Source organism: Aphidius gifuensis, linkage group LG1, assembly GCF_014905175.1.
Source record: "Aphidius gifuensis isolate YNYX2018 linkage group LG1, ASM1490517v1, whole genome shotgun sequence".
Taxonomy (NCBI): Eukaryota; Metazoa; Arthropoda; class Insecta; order Hymenoptera; family Braconidae; genus Aphidius; species Aphidius gifuensis.
In genome coordinates, this window is record NC_057788.1 from 23,928,520 (window position 1) to 23,951,790 (window position 23,271).

General features: G+C 24.5%; 2 protein-coding genes across 4 annotated transcripts in view; one reads left to right on the forward strand and one right to left on the reverse strand.

Moving 5' to 3' along the window:
• The window catches only part of LOC122854884 (putative ATP-dependent RNA helicase TDRD12), a 43,622-nt gene that overhangs the window by 19,206 nt on the left and 1,145 nt on the right, over positions 1-23,271 (reverse strand). The window lies entirely within an intron of this gene.
• On the forward strand, positions 1,634-23,153 carry LOC122854896 (putative uncharacterized protein DDB_G0282499). 3 transcript variants are annotated; one of them, XM_044155948.1, is made up of 7 exons: positions 1,634-2,180; positions 17,220-18,158; positions 20,336-20,585; positions 21,046-21,538; positions 21,627-21,742; positions 21,933-22,206; positions 22,294-23,153. In XM_044155948.1, the coding sequence occupies exons 2-7, from the start codon at positions 17,220-17,222 to the stop codon at positions 22,388-22,390; spliced, it is 2,169 nt and encodes a 722-aa protein (XP_044011883.1). In that variant the 5' UTR covers positions 1,634-2,180; the 3' UTR covers positions 22,391-23,153. The 3 variants fall into 3 exon arrangements, with proteins under 3 accessions (XP_044011883.1, XP_044011875.1, XP_044011867.1); XM_044155940.1 differs by having other exon boundaries at positions 1,636-2,190; positions 22,294-23,138; XM_044155932.1 differs by lacking the exon at positions 1,634-2,180 and adding an exon at positions 16,675-16,895.

Below are 23,271 nucleotides of genomic sequence, written 5' to 3' on the forward strand. Positions count from 1 at the left end.
ACCACAGTGACACGTTAAATAATCTTAGACTCATTGTAAATTCAATATGGATTTACAACAAAAGTCCGAGTGTGTCTGTCATAATCAGCTTCGTAACTGATAACTAAAACAAAAAAGAAAATAAATAATATTTTAATGTTATGTGTAAAAGTATATATGATTATTAAAATTAATAAATTTTTTAAAATATTTAATGCAACAAAGGTATTGAAACAAATTCAGCTAAAAAATAAAAATTTATAAAATCATTTTGACAATCGAATTGAGTTATTTGCAAAAAAAAAAAAAAAAAAATACTGTATTTAAAATTATTTATATTAATTTAATTGATAAATATATATTTTTTTTTGATTATTAATCGTTGCATTAAATATTTTTGTAAATCAATATTATTGCTGTGCAAGATTATACAAAAATATAAATAATTTATATCAAATCTATCCTCGACAAAAAAAATATAATAAGCTAAAAGTCTTGATGTAAAATTTTTGAAAGTTCATTATTATACACATCAAGTGAAAAAAAAACAATATAAATAAATAAATAACTATTTGAAAAAATAGTCTACTGATCTTACTGAATTATTTTTAAACAAATTAATTTGCAAATAAAAGAATAAAAATACTAAAAAAAAAAAAAAAACAGCACAACAATTATTGTTTAAAATTAATATATTATAACAAATATATATTCTATTTAATTATTGTAATTGAATTTCTTAAAAATTATATATATATATATATATATACAATCACCGAGATAAATAGATAATTAAAAATATATATATATATATGTGTACAAGCTTGGTGCTGTATGTTAAATAAATAATTTTCAAATTTTATGTAATTCAACAAAATGTCAGAACAAAATTAGATTTTCAAAAATTAAAATTCATTTTCGGTACTAATATTGTATTATTATTAATAATAAAAAATAAAAATAAACAAAAAAAAATATATATATAAAACTTGTGTGTATGGATGTAATAATAAATATATTTAAACATAAAGCTTTTTAAAAATTATTATCTAGATGATAAATACTTACATCATTGATGGGACAATTTCATGTAAAATTAATTGTTTTTTTTTCGTTGATTATTTTGATGATCAATTGATTTTTGCTTATGCATTTGTTCCAAGACTTCCAAAATGACTGGTTTGTAACATTCGAGAACCTTCATTTCCATTTTAGCAACTTCAACTATAATAAAAAAAAATCAAATAAATAAACAAAATTAAATAAATAATATCAATTATTTATTTACTTACGTCGCAAATTTGAGTTTTTATCAAGCAATTTTTTTAACTCAACAATAGTCATGTCAATATTTTGAAAAATATCTTCCATTTTTAATTAAATTAAAACAATTATTACGTTTATAATTTATTTATAAACAAAGTACACAATGTCTTTGAATAAAATTTGTAATTATTGTTTTAAAACTTTCTTTTTTTTTTTTATTGTTATATTATTATGTTGTTGTTTATGTTGTCTCTTGTCGAGTAGCCAATTTTTTTTTACAATGAATAATAATAATAATAGTAGTCAGTTATTATTATTTTATCAATTTCATTATTATCGACCGAGTTGAGAATTAAATTTTAATAAAATAAGATGCTGATTGGCTGAGACAATTCCGGCGCCATGGAACGTCATTGGCTCATGAGTGATTGTGTACATGGCAACGGGAAAAAAAAAAAATAAATACACACAGCAGCAACTCAGCAAGGTGCCGGCAGCATCATCAGTCGCACCAAAAACAACACGGTATAAACATCATTTATACTGTATTTTTAATTTTCATCTCTTTGACATACATCTGTTGATATAAATTTTCTTTTTCATAGTGTTATATAAATAAATATAAATAACGTGCATTTAAAATTAAACATTCTATTTTTGTTATTTTTTTTTTTATATCAATAAAAAGTTTAGGAAAAACTGTGAAAAATTGTGGATTAAGTTGCTAGTTTTAAATAAAAAAATAATCAACAATTAAAATATACTTACTTTGTTTATTTGTTTGTTTGTTTTTTAAGTGAAATATTTTTAATTAAAAAATTGAGTGTTTTTAAAAACTTTGGAATTTTTTATATTTTTTTTTTTCTGACGCCAATCGGTTGCCCCTGCAGAGCAACAATGCGGTGATCACTTTGGTGTCGGAGACAAAAAAAAAGGCAAGGACAGGTAGAAAAAAAAAATATATATATATATTTAGGTAGATTTATTTTTTTTCCCTTTTTTTTTCCACATTTTTTTCCACGAGGACCGTCAAAGGGTTGAGGTATTAGTGGCCACAGCCATTGATCACTTTCATTCAAATATGCGGTCATTTTTTTTTCGCATGACAAAAAAAAAAAATACTTTCACTCTTATTGCTTCGTAATATTTATCATTTTTTTATCATAATTATTTGCCACAATTATGTACACCGAGTCATTGAGCCTATCTAGTCATACCAGTCGCATTTCCCGCGTTTGTATTACAACAACTTCCTGGCGATAATTATGATGTATATATACGTACTTTAGAATAAATAAAAAAAGAAAAACCACAATGATTCCATCAGCCTCCTAGTTATTCTGTGAATATACCCATATTATTATATTTTTATTACAATTCAACATCCGTTAAAACAATAAATATATTTTTAAACAATTGAAATTTTTTAAATAAACATTTTGATAATATTCAACAAAATGTCCTTCAAATATATATTTTTCCTTAATCTCAATATCAAACTTTCAAATGCTCTAATAGAAAAAAAAATATTTAAACAAGATAATGAAAAAAAAAGAATTTTTTTTTTTTTCAAAATCAAATATTTTACAAAAAAAAACTAATAAAAATTACTCATAATTTAATTTTTAAAATAATATAAAAATTATCTTCAATTATATTATTATTTAAAAATTAAATTTATTTTTATTTTTTTTACCATTTGTTATTTTGATAATGTAATAAAAAAAAATTAATATACGTCTTACTCCATTTAAAAAAATAAATAATAAAAATTTTTAAATATGAAAGTTATGAATTTATTTACATTGACCGTCGTTAATATATTTATTATTGTAAATAATAAAAATAACTGACGTTGCAAGTTTAATATATATCTATGTATCCAGTGAATGAACAAAGGGGTCCGTTCACTTGGGTGTGGTTGTATTGCGTGTATATGTATATATTAATAATGCCACTGGACACTGGACTAAACAACCAAGCCACTTGATCGGTATGCGAATGAAATAGAGCAGCATCCACTTAACTTCTTGGACCGTTAAATCAAAATAAAACGGAACATTAAAATAATAATAATTTCTATATAAGTATTTTAAATATTTATTTTTTTTTTATATCAAATAAATAAACATGAATTGAGTATCAAATTTTATATAATATATATTCTTGGTAATTAAATAAATTTATTATCTTTAATTCATGATTCAAGCAAGAGTTGAGTTGTTGTTTTTTGTTCATTTATTAAATTCATGAATTAAGATATTGTTTTTAATATATATACATCGCATTAATTGATAGACATATTGCACAAGAGATTGATTCAATCAATTAATTTATATGGAATAGAAAAAAAATGACTCATAAAAAGAAAAAAAAAAATACGTATTATATATCAGTTGATTAATTTATCAGCTATTGCAATTTGCTTGGGGTCATTTTGATGAAAAATTTGAGTTTACTTAAGTAGTACCATTCCCTCAAGACATTCTGGTTGTTGTTTAATATAAAAAATACAATAAATATATATACTATTTGATTTCATATAGTCATTTATTTATTTTATTTATTTGAGGGGCTAAATTTTCATGTTATTATGTTTTTTTTTTCATGTAAAAGGTCCACGTGCACTTGTCAAGATTATATTATGTCCCATCAAGAAACAACGAGATAAAGTACAAGGGTATAATATAGTTTTTTTTTTTTTTTTATTCTTCTCAAGTCAGGGACCACTTTTCTAGGGTAGCATTGAGATAAACATCACCACCAACATGTCCAATCCTTCCAACCCACAAAATACAAACATTTATGTTTTATTTATAAATCTTAGATATATCTTTTATTTATTATTTTTTTTTATAAGTCAATTTTTTAGCTGTGTCATAATAGCAATTTTCTAATGGCATGTTAAAACGCCTACTACTACAATATTACCACAAAAACACTTATCGATAAAATATACTTTGTTTCTATTATACAGTATACTTTGAAGACCTACATAAAAATTAAAATATTTCATTTTTGAAATTCTCTTTTTTTTTTTTTTTTTTATTATAAATTATTTATTTATTTTTTATTAACTTCATTATATTATTATTCATTTTTAATTGCCAGTTTTTAACGATGACAGGTGATCTACCAATGATAAAAAAAGCCCCTGGTATTTTTTTTTTATTTTAATATTTATTTTATTTTTCCCTTAATGACATTCTCGAGTAGATACAAGATCACATAATATTATTTAGTTGGAGTTCAAAACATGGGAAAAAAATATGTCAACCTATTGAAAGGAATTCGACAATGATTATAAAGATTCGTATCAAATATCTTTTATTTATTATTATTATTTTATATTTTATTTTTCTTTGGATATTCTAATATATTTTTATGGTCTATTACCTGAATGATGGATTTGAAAATCACGTTAAAATTTGAAAGCTTATATTTTATATTTTTGAATAACCACGCTGACAGATATAAACCAAGAAATATAAAATTATTATTATATATTTTCTCGGTAATATAATGATATAAATTATCATTTATAAAAGAAAAAAAATTTTACTCACGCGCATTTTTACATAATATTTATAAGCGACACTTTCTAACAACATTTATTGCGCATAAAAATGAAAAAATAAAAAAATCATAATAAAAATCAATTATTCACGCGCGGTTTGCCATTGTAGTTTATCTTGAAAATCGATTGTAAGTAAAAAAACCATTGAAATTCACATCACAAAGTCATGAGTAAGCCAACTTTTTAGCTGATTTTATATTTATATTTTTACACATGAGGCAGCTTTCTTGTGAAATACGTACATGAATAAGTAAAATAATGCACAGACTACTGCATTAACACCCAAAAAAGGATTAAAAGAATGGATTTTATTTATTTATTTTTTAAACATATATATAAACAATGAGAGTATATCGTAGGTGGGCCCCATGGATACCAGGTGCATATCCCCCGTCCAGAAGGTGCTCGAGCGAAACCGCCACCGGGTTTTTCATTTTTTTTTTTTTTTCACCTGGTTCCTTTTTATTTTAACAACAAAAAATAAAAAAATTCCATCTATATACTTTCAATTAATTATTGCCAAAATTTGTATACATGTTTTTTTAATAATTATCATTATATTTTTTGCAATTTTTAATATTTTTCTAAGAATTAATAATAATGATGGCCACCAACAACAATATAGTCACATCTTTTGTCATAATTATTCATTAGAGTTATTCTCATGACAATTGTTTGTGGTTGGAATTTATTCACGTACCGATAACACAATATCCTTGATGAATGAAAAAAAAAATAAAAATAAAAAAAAGGCATAAAACCACAGCTATTTATTGCTTCAAGGTCTCTAAATTCTTTTGATATTTTATTTTTTATTTTTAATATTATCCCCAAGTATCAAAAACCTATCATCATCCTATTTTTATGACTACACAGACCAAGTGGTTTTTTAAAAAAATATATATATAAAATAGGTCCCTTTATGATTGAACCAGAATCGCCGGAAGTACCTGGAATAATATATATCGTGTTCTATATCAGCGATACTTAAAATATAATAACAATTTTAAAATAGATTTTAAATATTTATAGCGTGTGTTTGCAATGAAGGGGGGCTACTTGAAAATAAAATAATTAAAGGGAAAGGCATAAATTCTTGATAAAAAGTTTTAAAATATAATTAAAAAATTATTACTGTATATATTTAAATGACAATAATATAATTTTTTTTTTTTTTTGGCTATTTTATATATTGTAAATTTTTAAATTTCATGTGTGAAAGATGACAAATTATTCTGCTAACGAGTGTATGTACTTGGTTATTTTTATAAACTCTTGTGTATAAAGTTAAAAGCAATTCACGAGAGGAAACATAATGATTAACCGTTACAGTTGCGTGAGGATTTATTAATTTCTCGAGAGAAACCATTATGTGTGTTTTGAGGAATGAATATATGTTTGTAAAAATGAAAAAAAAAATAAAATAAAACATGCTATAAAGCGAAATAAAAAAAAATTAAGAGAATGATTTATAAAATACAATTGTGTATATTTACCAATGGAGATAAATTGTGCTAAAAATGTTTAATTACATACTCGAACAATTTTATTCACTTGAAAATGGTTTTTTTATTTTTTATTTTGAGGGGGCAATAAGAGAAGAGGCGGCATATATAACACGAGTGATGACGCGACACGTTGTCTCGTCTTAAAATAGATACTAGATAGAGTTCATAAACCTAATGTTAAATTGTCTGCAATTTTCATGCTAGTTAAGTAATTAAATTTTCTTTCTATTTTAAATTTTTATGTAGAATAAAAAAATAAAATAAAATTACCACATGAAAAGCTATTATAGATATTATATTGAGTTAAAAATTTAAAAAAATTCACAATTTCAACATTAATCATGTGAGTGATAATTTTTTTTTCAATCACGCGTCTATTAAATAAAATAAATATATACACTTGTAAATAATAAAAAAAAAAAGGGGCGCATTATAAAACGCAAACAAAAATGAATTAAATGTGTAAATGCGTTAGCCTTAATCAGTATCTCTCTGCATATACTTTAGAGTTATTTACACGATCAACGTTTTAAATTTTCTTCATTCGTTCTTGGTCCTCATCTCCTCACACTTGAATAAACATCATTCTTTTCCTTTTTTTTTTTTCATCATCAACCGCCACCATTAAAGTACCCCCATTAAAATCCATAAAAAAATAAAAAAAAAGTAAAGTAAATAAGCTACCAAAATAATGAAAAATTTGAAAAATAAATTTAAAAGATTTTCAATCTAATGAAAAACCAAAATAAATATAATTTTAATATATGTGTTACCAGAAAGGACTAGTTTAAAAATCAAAAATTTATATATATTTAATTTTTTTTTTTTTTCTTTTCATTTTGAAATATATTTATTTTTCTCTCTAGTTAAGGCAAATTTAAAAGAAGAGGCCGTTGCTTACTCGCGCGATCATTATATTCGCTAATAAGTATGGTATATCGTCGACGATTACCCACTAAGTATAGGGTTGGTATGAATTTTTCTCTTTTTATCCCTTGCTATGTATCTTGCTCTTGTCTTTTTTTTTTATTTTTCTTTATATTTATTTATTTATTTAAAAAAAATAATTCTTTTTTTCATTTTTTACCCTTTCATTCGATGACCGCACGTCACTGGTATTCACCATCGTAATTTATATCAGCCGGTCCAATGTGTGCTTACGTATTCATGCGGCTTCAATGGATGTATGATATATGTATATATGTTCGACTCTCGTTTGGCTCCACCACCATCATCACTATATTGCCAGGCACACATCTGCGGCCATATTCTTATTTTAAATAAAATAAAATTAAAGAAGATGAATATAACAAGACGAAGATGATGATGATGATGATGATGATGATGAAAAAAACCATCTTTGCTTGAGCAGTATGCTTATATATGTCATAAATTTATAACAAGCATATTTTTGTTGTACACAAATTTTGTAACTGTTTGTTCTGAATTACGCTACTGATACTTTATTGTAAAATGAAATGAGCTCCGAAAACTAATTTAAAAAAAAAAATTAGATACACACACACACGAATTGAATTGATAAAAATTAAAAAAAAAAAAAAGATAATAAAAAATAATATTGTATATAAATTTTTAACAATTTCATATTGCTTTAAAATCAATGACATGAATAAAAAAAATAATTTAAATATTTATTGAATCGATTATAAAATTATACTTTTATTTTTTATTTATTTTTTTTAATTTTTACCATCATCCGTGTGTTCATCATCAGACAAGGCAATCTCCTTGGGGAAATAAAAATTGCAATAAATTCATGCTGAAGATAAATAAGAAGATGAAAAAAATAAATAAATAAATAAACAAGAATAATAATAAAAATAACGACAAACAACAAGATGAGATCGTCGCACGTTGCATTTGCTAACAATATTCCACGAGGAGAGAATCTCAACAACTCTTTGGAGAGAGATTTGTTCCTTCCGTAGTATTGTGGATATAGTGGTGATGATGATGATGATGATGATGGTGATGATGTTAGTGGCGGTGGTGGCGGTGGTGGTGGTGGTGGTGGTGGTAAGGCCCCAACGGATACAACATTTCCAATCGCTTTGCAAATCGATCGAATGAGAATAATTGGCTGGGTAGTAAAAGAAATACATATACCAATATATTTAAACCTTGGTATTTTTTTTTCTTTATTTTATCCAAGTCAACAAAAATGATTTTGGGTTTGCCTCGAGAATTGTATGTTCTCTTATACATTCTCAAAACCCTTCGTTCATTCGTTCATTCGTTTTTTTTTTTTTTTTGAAATTTATTTCTTAATTTTTTTAGTTTCTCTTTTGTGCATGCCAATTCATATTCCATGTGTTCAGGATTATATATACTTTGCATCTAGAAGAAGACACGCGGATAATTTGACTCTTTTTCAAAAAAAAAAAAAAAAAATGAATAAATAAAAAAAGTTTTTATGAAGATGAAGAAAATGAAAAAATAAATTTTAAATAATAATAAAAATCTTCCCACGTTTGTTTTGAGATATAAAAGAAATAATAATAATAATAAAAATATTCAAAAAACGTGCGGTTCAACCGCACCTTGACATCCGTTGAATTTTTGCGACAGTATATATGCAACATGCAGACAACAACAACAACAACAACAACACAAAGTTTAACAGGTAAATACAAATGCAACTGTTATGGGTTACCCACAATATGTCGTGCATATTGAGATGCTTGTTTTATTTTTTATTTTTTATCATGTATAAAATGTTTATATTGGATATTTTTCCTCCCGCTCTGTAACACCACCACCCACTCACTACCCTTCTCGTTTTTTCACAATTTTTTTTGCACACATTTATTTATATTATAAATAATAATAAACATGTATAATATATATGCTAACGGGGCTTACACGTGCCCACATGAAATCCGTATAGACTTGTGGACTTGAACTTTTTTTTTATTATTATTTTTTATTGTTCAAGTCTCTTGTTGAAAACTTGGAGCAACAACGGGCATCGCCTCCCAAGACTCAACACGTTTCTTATAACTTTTTTTTTTTTTTATCCATTTAATATATTTACTATTCATTTTATATTTCTTCTTTTTTTTTTCACCCATTCTTTGACCATTCATCCTGTACCATTTGCCTTATTTTATCCATTATATTCATACGCAAAATCAGCATGTATATACTCCATTGTTTTATACATATATAAAATCGTATCTTGATTATATTATTTCAAGTTCAATGCTGTGTATATGAAAATTACCATTAAAATCACTACACTTGGTTATGTCAATAATAAAATTTTCATAATAAAAAACATTAATGATTTATTGATTTTATGGTAATATACATATAGACAATTATTTATGAATAAATATATTAAAAAATAAATATGTTGGGGGCTTGTTTGTAATATGTGTTTTATAATATATCAATTGTTATGAATTATTGACTGTATGTATATTTTTTTAATATTGATAAATATAATTATTAAAATTATTATTATTGTATTTATGTATGCTGATTGCTGAATTTGAAAAATTTATTTTTCTCATTTTATTCATTAACAAACAAAAAATATATATATATAAAAAAGAAACACAAGAGGAAACGAGTTTTTCTTGGAGACCAAGTAAAGAAAAATAATGATACAGAGGGGAAAAAAAAATTTGTAAATCAAGTGCAAAGAAGAGAAAAGTCATATAAAAACAATCTAAAATGGATGGACGAATGAACACGTTGTTTTATATATTTATTTATAAAAAATAAAAAAAACAAACTCGATGTTCATCGAGTTGTGCAGATTTTTCATCGGCTTTTCTCTCTGTTATATTATCATTATTTGTCGAGGATAGCCGGAGGCTATCACTATCGAAAGATATTTCATCTTTTAAGTAAAATGAAAAAATATATATATAAAAAAAACTAGAACGATGGGAGAATGAAGGCATAAAAAATGAGATAAATAATATAAAAAATTATAACAACCTGAGCTGTAAGTAGCTTTTTCTTTCTCGTTGTTGTCTTTTTTTTTTTTTTTTTTTTCTATTTTTAATATGATCCAATCTGCATCTGCGGATCTTGGATATAATTTAAACCTTCAGGCAATTTTTATGATACATGTCATTACCTCACTTTGTTACTAAACTTATCATATACAAAATTGAGGCATTATACTATTTTTCATATAGATATATATATTTTTAAAAAACCCCTTTTTATCTTAAATATTTATTTATTTTTTCATATCAAATAAATACCGTCATTTATTTATGTATATATATATATATATTTTTTTTCATTATAAAATACAGTATATAATTTTTAATTTTGATAATTACTTCAAGATAATTATGCCTTATAACTCTTTTTAATTTTAATTTTTTTTTAAATCTTCTATATTCGTTGTGATTAATTAATGAGAAGCTCCGAAGTATGATTATCATTATCGTTTAAATCCAGAGATAAATAGTCACGTTGTGTGCATGTGAGTATATGTATGAGGTGGTTGATTTTGTTTGAGGGCACGTTTTCCAAGTTATCCCCATAAGCAAATGTTTATAAAATACTATGTTATATATTCTATGTAAAAAGGGGAATTATTTTTCTCATTTACTGAATATATACTTAGTTATTTACCTTCATCATTCAACTATATATATACGCGTATGTTATAAAATATATATAAACATGTAATACAAGACGAAAAGCTTAGTTGCTCATATATACTTTGGTAATTTTAGTTTTTTTTTTATATACGCACGTGTTGTTACCATATGCCATATAAATATCAACAATCACCCCTATTTTTGTAGCCATTTGCCCCCCCTGAAATTCGGCGTGTTCACAGGTCATTTATACGTAAGCCGACTCCACAAGCCATTGAGCGGTTTCTATAAAATGTGAGACATATATTTTACTGATCACTCTATTTATTATGCATCGTCAGACAATAAACTTGCTCCTTTTTTTTTTTTCGAAACTATAACCCCTGCTGTTTCGGTGCCACACACGTTTTTACGGAAAAAAAAAATAGGTTTTTCTTAAACTTTTAGGTGTTTTCAAAAGAATTCGGTAGGTTTGTACAATTTTTTGGGTAATATATACATAACATTTAAAAGGCCGGTTTTCAAAAGACACTGTATATTTTCACTTTGAAATTTTATTTTTTTGAAAAAAAAATTTAATTTTTTTTCATTGGAACACCCAAGTATTAAAATTTTTTTGCATGCAGAGTATATAAATTTATGTTCAGGTAACTTAAAAAGGTTATAAAGATTTTAAAAATTTATTTTTATTATTTTTAAATATATTTTTACCGCATATTGTAGATCCTTTTTTTTTTTTTTTTTTTTATTATTTTCGAAACTAGTCACGCAATTTATATAAGTTTACTTGTATAAACGTAAATTTAACATGGTATCGAAAAAGGCACTTATTATACTTTTAACAGAAACACAATAAACTCAACCACCTAATCCTCTTTTTTTTTTCCTCTTTTATTTTCCTTGATTTTCTTTTTTTTTTTTTCCCTTTTTTTTCTTCTTCGAACAGTCTCAATATTCGTAATGTTCGTAACATCATAGAGAAAAGGCCACTGTGTTTTACCTTGAAAATAAATATGTCCTTCAGTATACAAATATCCTGTTGCCAAAAACCATCTCTCACTAATAAATCCTTGCCATAATAAACATGGTCATTTTTATTTTTTTTTTTCATTTTAAATTGAGAGAAAACAAGCCTTTTTGTGGCCTTGTCCTTCACTTAAGTAAAAGAGAAATTTTTTTTTGAACCCCCTCAAACCCACTACTACCCTTCATGTTGTATACCAGGTAAACCTCACTAATACTCTATTCAATTCTCCCCCCACTTTTAATTTTTATTTTTTCCTTTTTATTTAATTTCAAAAATATTACCTCACATTTTAGGATGAACCCTGAGTGACTAGACAACTCTTAGTTTAGAATCTATTGGGTCTTTCAACACTCAAGTTATAAAAGTTTATTAGTTGGTTGTTGCATACTTAAGTGGTTTTTGTTTTTATTTTTTAAATAAACAATAATTGTGGAATTTAAATACAGCAATTTTCTTCAGGTGAATTTTTACTTATTTATTTGTGGTGATTTAAAATAATTATGTGAAAATTAAATATATATTTATCAGTGAAATTAAGTTTTAAAAAGTGAAAATTGTTCAACTCTAATTAATGAAAAAACTAATAAGAATTTTATATTCTATTATTAATTAATTTGATTTTTTTTCAAATTTTATTTTTGACGGTAATTTAAAATTTATATACAAAAAATAATATAAAAATTCTACCTGGTGCTATTATTATTGACAAGAATTAAAAATTATTACTGTATTTTGAATTTTTAAAATTTTTTATATTCAAAGATATAATAGTCCGGGTTCCCAAACAAATAAAAATCAAATTAAAAAGTGAAAAAAAAAAATAAATAAATTGACACTAACAGGTGATAATAATATCACCACATTCAAATATATTTTTTATTTTTAAAAATCAAATATTTTAAATACAAAGTAAAAAATTACTTACAATTAAAGAAAATTGATTTAAAAAAAAAAAAATTCGGTATTCGTATTTGCATATATATTTATTAAAATTATTTATTCAAATTTATTCAATAAAATAATAATAATGATAGTTGATTTAAATTATCAAACAAGTTGACTTCTTGTAATATTTTTTTATATACAATTTAAAAAATATTTGTATATATATTTTTCCTTGTTGTTATTTCATTAAAAAAAAAAAAAACCGATATAGAAAGTATGGATGAGTGCCACCCAGAGCTAATTGGTGTGCCTTATAGAATTTCTCCACGAATGTATTACCGAATGAATTAATAAAATAAAAAAGCGGTAGTGGCAAAAGGCAGGGCGTGTTGTTGCGTAAGAGAAGACAGTAGCCTTACAAGATATATACCTTTTAAAAATGCATATGTATTATGAAAAAGTAATTTAGTTTGACCGTCTATTGGTATACCCATCGGGGGACCACCCCTATTTGTCCCACCACCACAGGCTTCTCTCACTTTCAACATGTCAAATTTTGTCTAAATAATAAAACAATTAATTTATTAATTTATTATATATATATACCCTATAAAGTTTTCCATCAAATTTATATTTAAAACGTAACTTGATATATACTTAAACGAAAAAACGAAAAAAAAAACAAATCATTTAAACAATAAAAAATTCTAATTTAATTTTAATGAGATGACTTTGCGGCAATTGTTTGATTTTTTTTTTCGTATATTTATTTGTTTTAATTTAATTTTTATATTTTTTTTTTTTTCGATTTTGAATTTTAATATGGGCAGAGGGGAGGAGGAGGAGGGCGTATCGGAATAATAACTAAACAATAACCTATAAAGAATTATGGGTTTTTTTTTTTTTTGCGACGATGAACGATTACAAATACAAACTTTGATGCAAATAAAAAAATAACTCAAAAAAACAGGGGGAAAGATATAAATGTGAGTAATAAAAAAAATTACAAGCATCTACCACTCCTTTCATTTTACAGCGTTAAAAAAAATTTAAAGTATTTCAATAAAAAAAAAAAAAAACAAAATAATAATAATAATAACGTACATTGAACATTTAAGAACATATTAATAATCGATAAAAATATTTGATGAATATTTACGATTGTGATATATATTTTTAATAAATCATTTTGACAAATTTTTTTTTTTACGGTTGTTGAATTAAATTTTTTTATCATTGACCTTAAAAATGTAAAGCTAAAAAATATTGCACATTATTTTGAGGTAAATAAATATAAAATTTATGAATTTTCAATGTATAAAATAAAATCGTAATTGTCCTGATATATAAAATGAGAAAAAAAAAAAAGTAACATAGAAATATTCTATAAAATCATCGGAAAAATTTTAACGAACACGTTTTGTAGCTTGCGGGTGAGGTAAGAAAACGTGATACAAAAGAAAAAAGACAAGAATTTACGAATGGAATTCAAGGATTTACACGAGAAACGAGGTAAACGAGCGTGGTAAAACGTAAAGATGCATTTTTTAAAATCCCGCGTGCTTCTTTCCATTTGTGGACTTGCATCCTCTCTCAATGTTTCTTTACAAGTTTTTATATATTTTCTATCATGTTGGTCTTGTGCTCAAGGAGCTTTTTTTTTCTTATTTATTATTTAAAAATTTTTTTTTATTATTTTCTTCTATATTTATTTATTCGTCAATAATAAAAACCAAAGCTATATACACATTATTATCAAACCCATAGAGATAAACGAGTTTTAAATTTTATTTTTCTCATTTATATATGTATTTTTTTTTTATGTTTCGCCGAGTGCGAGAGCGCGTCATGGTAACTCGAATCATGCTTCAGCATCAAGATGAAATACACACGCATATTATATTGCCTTAAGTGATAAAAAAATGATTTGGGGCAAAACGGTATATTCTCTATTGAATATAAAAGGAACAAATATTAAAAAAAATATACTAAATAATTTGAAAGTGATAATCAGATTATAAATAGAAAACAAATTATTTTTGAAAGTGTTTTTTTCATTTATTTTTTTTTTTTTTGAACAGTAGAATCAAATAGATTAATAATTTTAATACCAGTAAGTTTCTACATTGATGATTTTTGAAAGTACACACATAATTGATATTACACACTAAAAAAAATCATCATCATCATCTCTTTGATTAAATTATATATATAAAGTTTTTTTTTTTTTTCTATAAAAGCTGTTTTATTATTCTTTTATTGAATTTGATAATAATAATTAATATTATTTTATTTTTTGCTTGTTAGTAATTTGCTTTTTCAATAAAAAGTTTTTTAATTTACAGTAAAATATATAATTTGTTATTTTTTATTGACAAAAAAAATTAACTATTTAAACTTTAATATTATATAAAATTGTATAAAAAAAATTTATTTGTTCATTGGGAAAGTTTCGAATTTTTTTACCTACCGCACACACAGTTCAAGAGCCAGACAAACAACAATTCTTTTATAATTATTCACCTCAGGGCCCGTAATTATTTCAAACTGAAGAGTAGTTTTAAAATTATCTATTCCACGAAAGTCAAAAAACGATGAGGCTATTTTAAAAATACATTCTTCTATAAAAACCCTTTTTTATTTATTTTTTTTCCTGTATCTTTGAATATATTTTATTAAATAAATAAATTTAATTTTTAATTGTTTTATCTTTTTATAATTTTTAAAAATATTTATTCTACCGGAATATCACGTATATGTAGTTGAGACAACTCAAGGGGGCACACGCAAAAGGAATGTGTAATGCAGTCGAGTATAAAATTCTAAGAAATAAGTCATACTGAAAATTTGCAAAAATAAAAAATGAGAAAAACCAAAGTATATACGTTATGTATTTATGATGATGATTATATTCATCATCATCATCATGATAAGTAATATAAATAATGATTTAAAAAAAAAAAAAATAGCAATATATTTAGCTGCAGTTTAATATTTGTCTTGATAAATAAATTATATATGAATATTTTCTTTGTCTTTCATTTAAAGAGTGTATATATTTTTTTAGCATTTGATAGAATATACATGACGTCAGTTGGGATCAATCTCAGAGTCAAGTCCCAACGATTGAGACAATCATGACGATGCACCCGCCAATCAGATATATACACAATATTGTCTTCCTCAATATTTCTCTTTACCACTTTCACCAGTGCTCTATTATTCTGCATCACGATCTATTCTCGTGATTTTAATTTTTTTTTACTTTAAATCAATTTTTTTTATATATACTATTTTCGTAACCACAAAAATATATATACATAACCATGGTATTATTTCATATATAAATTTTATAAAAAAAAAATTAAATAAATTGATTTTATAAATAATACATATATGTGTGGCAAAAGTGAAAAAAAAAATTTATTCAATTGAGACATTTTAGCATAACTTGGATTATTTTTTTTCCCACATTAATGAAAAATGAATATAAGTTTATTTTTTTTTCTTCTAAAAAGTGAAGCAATATTTATTTCAAATTGCCCGCATAATGATTAAATTTCTAGGATGTGATTAAAACATTCGATTGACTCATATGACAAAATAAATAAAAAAATAATATAAAATGATGTCAGCTGTATAAAAAATTCAATGACAAATTTTCAATGTATGATATATATATATGTTTGTTGTATCTCGGTTGATGTTGGAAAAATAAAATAAAAAACATATCCATCAACGCCTTGATGACTCCCGCCAAGATGAACAAGGTTTTCATAAAATTATAAAGAAAATAAATCCAATCAGTCATTTAATATATATCATATTTTCTACTTGTGTGTCAGTCTTAAACTCATGAAAGATCCAGTTGTCGCGATCATCACGATGAGACAAGTACTATTCGCCAAGACTTTGTCGTGCACCGGATATCTCACAATGTCTTTCTCATATTATTGTTACATTATTTAAATCAGCAAACTTTCACAAGTGTTATATATTTTATTTTATATTTTTATCTCTTATTATATATTAATTTAAAACAAATGCATTCCCACGATAAAATGGTATATTATACAACAATTAAATTACTTTTTCTATTTTTAAATATTTTCCAAAAAAAAAAGAAACCATTTGCTCGAGCGACATTAAAATATAAAATAAGGGAAAAAAGAATATTAGACACACGGTGTATATATATGACAGTAAATGATATCTCGCATCCGGAAATAAATACTAAAATAGAATCATCACCAAATGTTAAATGCAGCGTATAAATAAATATTTAAACGCCCATCATCATCATGATCAGAATACCCTTTGATATTTTATGTCATATAATATTTCTTAAAATGTATTTTAATGATATATTTTTATTAATTGTTTAACAGATGGAGAATCGTGGTTACGAAGACGATAATAAACATCCAAATGATCATCATCTTCTTCATCATAATCAGTATATTCAACAACAACAACAAGAACCAATTAATTCAAGTGATATTGAAGGACATATTTATGAAGATATTGTCACAAATATAGATAAAAAATTACCAGATAATTATAATAATAATAAAAGTATATTTAATAATAATATTATAAATATGAACAGTCATCAATCATCATGGTTGACAGATAATAATGAACAAATATTTCATCGTAATTTAACATTACCACTAAGAAGAGATCGTAGTGGTTTAATTAATAATGAAATGAGATATTCAGTTAGAATACCAACAAATGATAATAATAATAATAATTTACAATATTCATGTGAAAATTTTGAAACAAGTGAAACAAATAGTGTTGCTGATTCATCATCAGAAAAACCAACAAGACGTAGAAGAAAAAGAGATTGTAAACATTGTAAAATGAAAGCAAATGATGATACAATTAAACAATCAAATCAACAATTATCATTTGATGAATCAAGAACAATAATTGAGCCAATATTTACACTACCAAGTAATATTAGAATACCAAATTTTAATAATTCAATTGGTAATTTACAAAATATTAATAACAACAACAATAATAATAATGATTGTTGTATTAATTCATGTAGTATATTTACAATAGCAAATAATAATATTAATAATAATAATAATATCAATGGTGCTTGTCAAAATATAAATTATGATAAAAAAATAATTAATTATGATAAAAATGATGTTGATCCAAGACTTGGTCTTATTGAAGAAGATAAAGCATTATTAACACCTCATCAAAAACATAGAAATGGAATGAAAGTTAATTCAATTTATTCACCAGAACAATGGAGAGTAAAAGATACATCAGTTTTTATTGGAGATTTTAATCAACAATTTCATGTGAGTATTACTTTTTATTTTTTTTTTTTATTAACTTGAATATTTAAAAAATCAAAATAAAACTATTAACATATAATAAGAAAAAAAAAAAAAAAAGAAAATATATATTGCAAAATCCGGTCGTTTTAAATTGTTTTTATAATTTTATTTTTATTTATTTTAAACATGTTTTAAGTGTAAATAAATGTACACTATTTATATGTATAAGATGTATAACTGACTCGACTGATACAAACTTGTAAATAGAATATACGAATACAAATATATAAATATAACTTGCGTATATATATAAAAGAGAGAAAAAGATAAATGAGAAAAAGAATTAAAAGAAAAAAAAAAGGATTGAGGAGGTCTTGGAGAGTATATACACTGCACAAAGTGCAAGTATAATAAAAATAAATAAAATAAAAGTTAAAACAGATCAGAGGAAAACTTTGATCATCGTCGTCGTCGTTGATGTTGTTGACGTCGTCAGTAAGTTGGATCATGTCTCAAGACGTTAGTATTCAAGACTAGTCAAGTCACATTTACAGATCCACCTGGCATAGTCGCAACAATTTCTATATAACTGCAATATATACTGTTTATAAACCCTTTTCGCTTCTAACCCTCTTAATGATACCGCTTATACATTTTTTTATTTTTTATATATACAGACGGAAATAAGTTTTTATCCAGTCGTTTGACCGTCCTTCCGTCTCGTTACCTCGTAATTAACCGTCGCAAACTACTGTGATTGTTGATGTAGAATTTTTCATTGCTTTACTTAAAATTTCATGTTCTTTATTCTTTTGTATATATAACAAAAAAATAATTCATCTCCATCAACAATTGGCAATAAAAATAATATATATGTTTTTATTTTTTTTTGCAACAAACGCAATTGTCAAAATTAATTTGTTTTTTATTATTATTATTATTATCAATTAAAAAAAGCCCAGCTACTGGCCGAGTATTTGAATTTTTTTCACGTTATTTTTAAATTTTTTTAAACAAAAAAAACTACTTGATAATATGAAAATTTTTATACATGAGTGTTATGTCACTTGCAAGCACATTAACAATTTAAATATGTGCCAGATATTCGCGAGTAACTGAAGCCTGTTAAGATCACACCACACACATATAATACAAATAAACTTCAATTAAAATTCACTTGTCCAACTTATTTCACGGTTTTATTCTCACCGTTATTTTTCCATTCAATTGTTTTGAAATATTAAGAAAAAAACATCAAGATTATTTAATCTTCTTGTGTATTATTATTAGATAAAAAAAAAATATTTATTTATACAATAAAAAATAACAATGTTGTGACTAATTATGTGATTATATTGCTAAATCATGTTTAATAGATTACGTTTGTTGAAAAATTGACAAATGTATAAAAATAGAAATATTTAAATTTGTATTTTTATTTATTTTTTATATCAAAGAAAAAAAAGCCGCGATTTTGTATATATATGTGTGTGTGTGTTTGAGAATTAAAGCCGTTCATCTTTGTGTTGATGATTCAACATTGAATATTACCTTCCAGTCGACCGCGAAACTCGATGCCGTGAAGACGTCGAAACAACTTGTCTTTTGTATAACTTGTTATAAACTTCAGCTCATGTTTAAAATATAATATGTACATAATTTTTTTCTTTTTTTTTTTTCTCATTTAAAATAATTAGAAATAACGATTCTGGAATTTTCATATAACTTGTATAGATCAAGAATCTATCAGCAAGTAAAAAAATCGCATAAATTTATCAAACGATTCAAAAACTAAAAAAGTTAAAAAAAAAAAAATAGTGGTGAATAAAAATGTTGAGCAGTGACCGGACGGAAGTGTGCACGGTTGATCACAAAATTTTTTTTTCATTCAAACTTCACGGTGGTTTATTCGAATGAGGGTACCACCAGACAGCCCCCACGACAATCAGCCACTTTGTTCAACTTTGGCAAATTTTAATAACACCTCTTTGTATGAAAAATCAATTGAATTTCATGAATTTTGTCTTCCTTTTGCTTCTGAATTAATTAATAAAAAACGTGAAATTAAATGTGTTGATAATATAAATTATTGTAATGATGGATTATCAATGGTTCCACTTGAGGTGAATTTTTGTTAATTTTTAAAATAAATAAATTAATGCTCTATTTAATATAATATTTAATTTTATTTTTTATAGAGAGCATATTCTGTACCGGAACAACAACAACAACAAAGTCCATCATCACAAAATCGAGTTAATTTACGAAGAAGTGTAAGAGGTGAACCACCACCACAACCAGCTCAACTAAGTAAAAATCGTCATGGTTGGACATTGCATTTTGCCAGGTCGCTGGACGCCACAAATTGCACTAGATCAATTGTTCTTCTTCTTATTGTCATATTGGCACTTCTTGGAATTGGCTCAATGGCATTATACTTTGTATTTGGTAATTTATTTTTAATTATATATAATTTAATGTTAAATATTCAGATTTATTTATTTTTTTTTAAACTGATTTTATTATATTATTTATATACGAAGACTCAATTAGCAGTAAAATTAATTGAAACTTAAATCGAATGGTCACACGAGTGTAAGAGCTTTGACGGTCTACCGAACCAGATAAAATTCAAAGAAGAAAAAAACCAACGAAAAAAAAAATTAAAAAAAAAAAACTTGCGGATGCACGCTTTAATTCTACCATTCGTTTTATCATCATCATTATTTATTATAATCATTCATTCGTTCTATAATTTTATTTTTTAATTTTATTTCTATTGAACGAACACCTTTATCTTTTTTTATTCTTTTAATTTTATTTCTTGTAATGAAAATAGTTGAATGACAAGACACAAAATCTTAATAACAAAATTTAATTAAATTGTTTTTTTATTTTTAAATTACAGAACCAGAAAAACTTCAAATTATAAAAGAATATCTTCGTTCAGGTGAACGAAATAATTCTTTAAATATAAACTTAACTGAACATAATAATTTAAAATCAGTTGATGATTTAAATATTATGAGGGCATTAACGACACTCAAAAGTATTGGAATATCAACAACATTACCACCACCAACAACATCAACAACGATGAAAGCAATGACGACAACAACAGCAGCATCAACAACGACGACAACAACTACAACAATGCTACCATTAATTCCAGAAACAATGACAACAATAATAATAGAAAAACAAGAAACAACTATCAAGCCATATTTAAATATCACAAGATACTGTGATGATTGTTATGATGGTGAAGTATGTGTTGCACTTGCTGGTGATAAAGTACCAATTTGTCGACCTGGCAAAGATCCAAATGATCCAACTGGATGTTCTGGACTTTGTATTATTAACAAAGAAAGATGTCATAGACTTGATGAAAATGCATTTAGGTATAATATATATTCAATTTAAATTTTCTATAAATATATACTCATTTATATAATATTAATTTTTTAATTATTTAACTTTGTTAATTAGGTGTGAATCCTGTGAAGAAGGTGAATGGAGATGCACTGATTCTTTGTGTATACCATCCGTAAAACGTTGTGATGGTCATTGGAACTGTTATGATCACAGTGATGAAGATAATTGCGGTAAGTTTAATATACTAATTATTACTAATATCCGGTATTTTATTAATTAAAAATACCAAGTGTAACGTTAACGTAAATGACTTTAAGAAAAATGAATATTTTTATTATTTTGTTAATTTATATTTAACAACTTTTAAATGAATTACTAAATACGGCACTATTTAATATTTAAAATTATTAATTTTTATAGAATGTGATTTACGTACACATTTTCAATGTGGCAATGAGACATCTTGTTTACCAATGGAAAAACGATGTGACGGTAAAATTGACTGTTGGGATGCTAGTGATGAAATTTGTTTCAATCATACTTTATCTTGTCCATCGACAAATGAATTTACATGTAATAATGGTCAGTGTATTATTAAAACACGTTTTTGTGATGGTTTTGTTGACTGCACTGATGGATCTGATGAACCACATGGTTGCCATGGCAAGTGCAACAAACACGAGTTCACATGCGGGTAAATTTTATTTAATTTTTTATGCATTCTTTATTGTTATTATTTAATGTAATAATTATATTTATTATTTATTTTTTTTTTTTTCAGAAATGGAAGATGTATAACGAGAAATTTAAAATGCAATAAAATTGATGATTGTGGTGATATGTCAGACGAGCAACATTGTCGAGCTAGACCAAGATAATAAAGTTTATAGGGATAAAAAAAAAATAAAGTATTAATATTGAAAGAGAATAAAAAGTTAAGACTGTATAGAAAGATACACTTGTGAATGTATAAATTTATGTTATAATATCTTAAAAAATGTATCAGAATTTATATTTAAAAAATAATTGAAAATGTAAAAATAATTAACCATTTTTTTATTTTTTATTTTACGAAACGTACTTGATTACGAAATTTTGTCGTTAATAATTAATAGATATCTTATTGTCAAAATTCATATAGTCAAATGATATTAATTTAAATTTTTCATGATTTTTTTTTTTACAAAACGTAGATTGTATTTAAAAATTAAATCATTTTTTTTTTTTTTTTTATCTTTAGCAACCATTCGAATATTGATAAAATGTAAATATGGATTTATGAAAAAATAAATGACAAATAGGATTGTTCCTCAGTAAAAAAGTTTACTGCAAGGAATAAATATATATATATATTTTTTATATATATAATATTAGCAAAAAAATAAATAATAACAAAGTTTTCTATCGAATAATAAAAATTCAATTTGGTATTGTTTTAAGCTATACAAATACATGAAGAAATTGAAATTTATAAAAACTCAAAACGAAGATTAGAATTTTAAATGTATTTGAAAAAAATGTTATTGATTATTATTATTATTGTTTATCTGCGCTCAAAGCTGCAGATATATATAAATAAATAAATAAATTATAAATAAAATAAAAGATTTGTTTTAATTTAATAAATTATTATGAGACAAATCATTAAGTTTAACGAATCATTAAGAACTTCTTCTTTGAATCTTTTTAACCAAGGTTTTAAAAATTGTTATACAGCTTGATAGAGGGTACTCACTCAAGCAGCAACTTTTAGCAAATG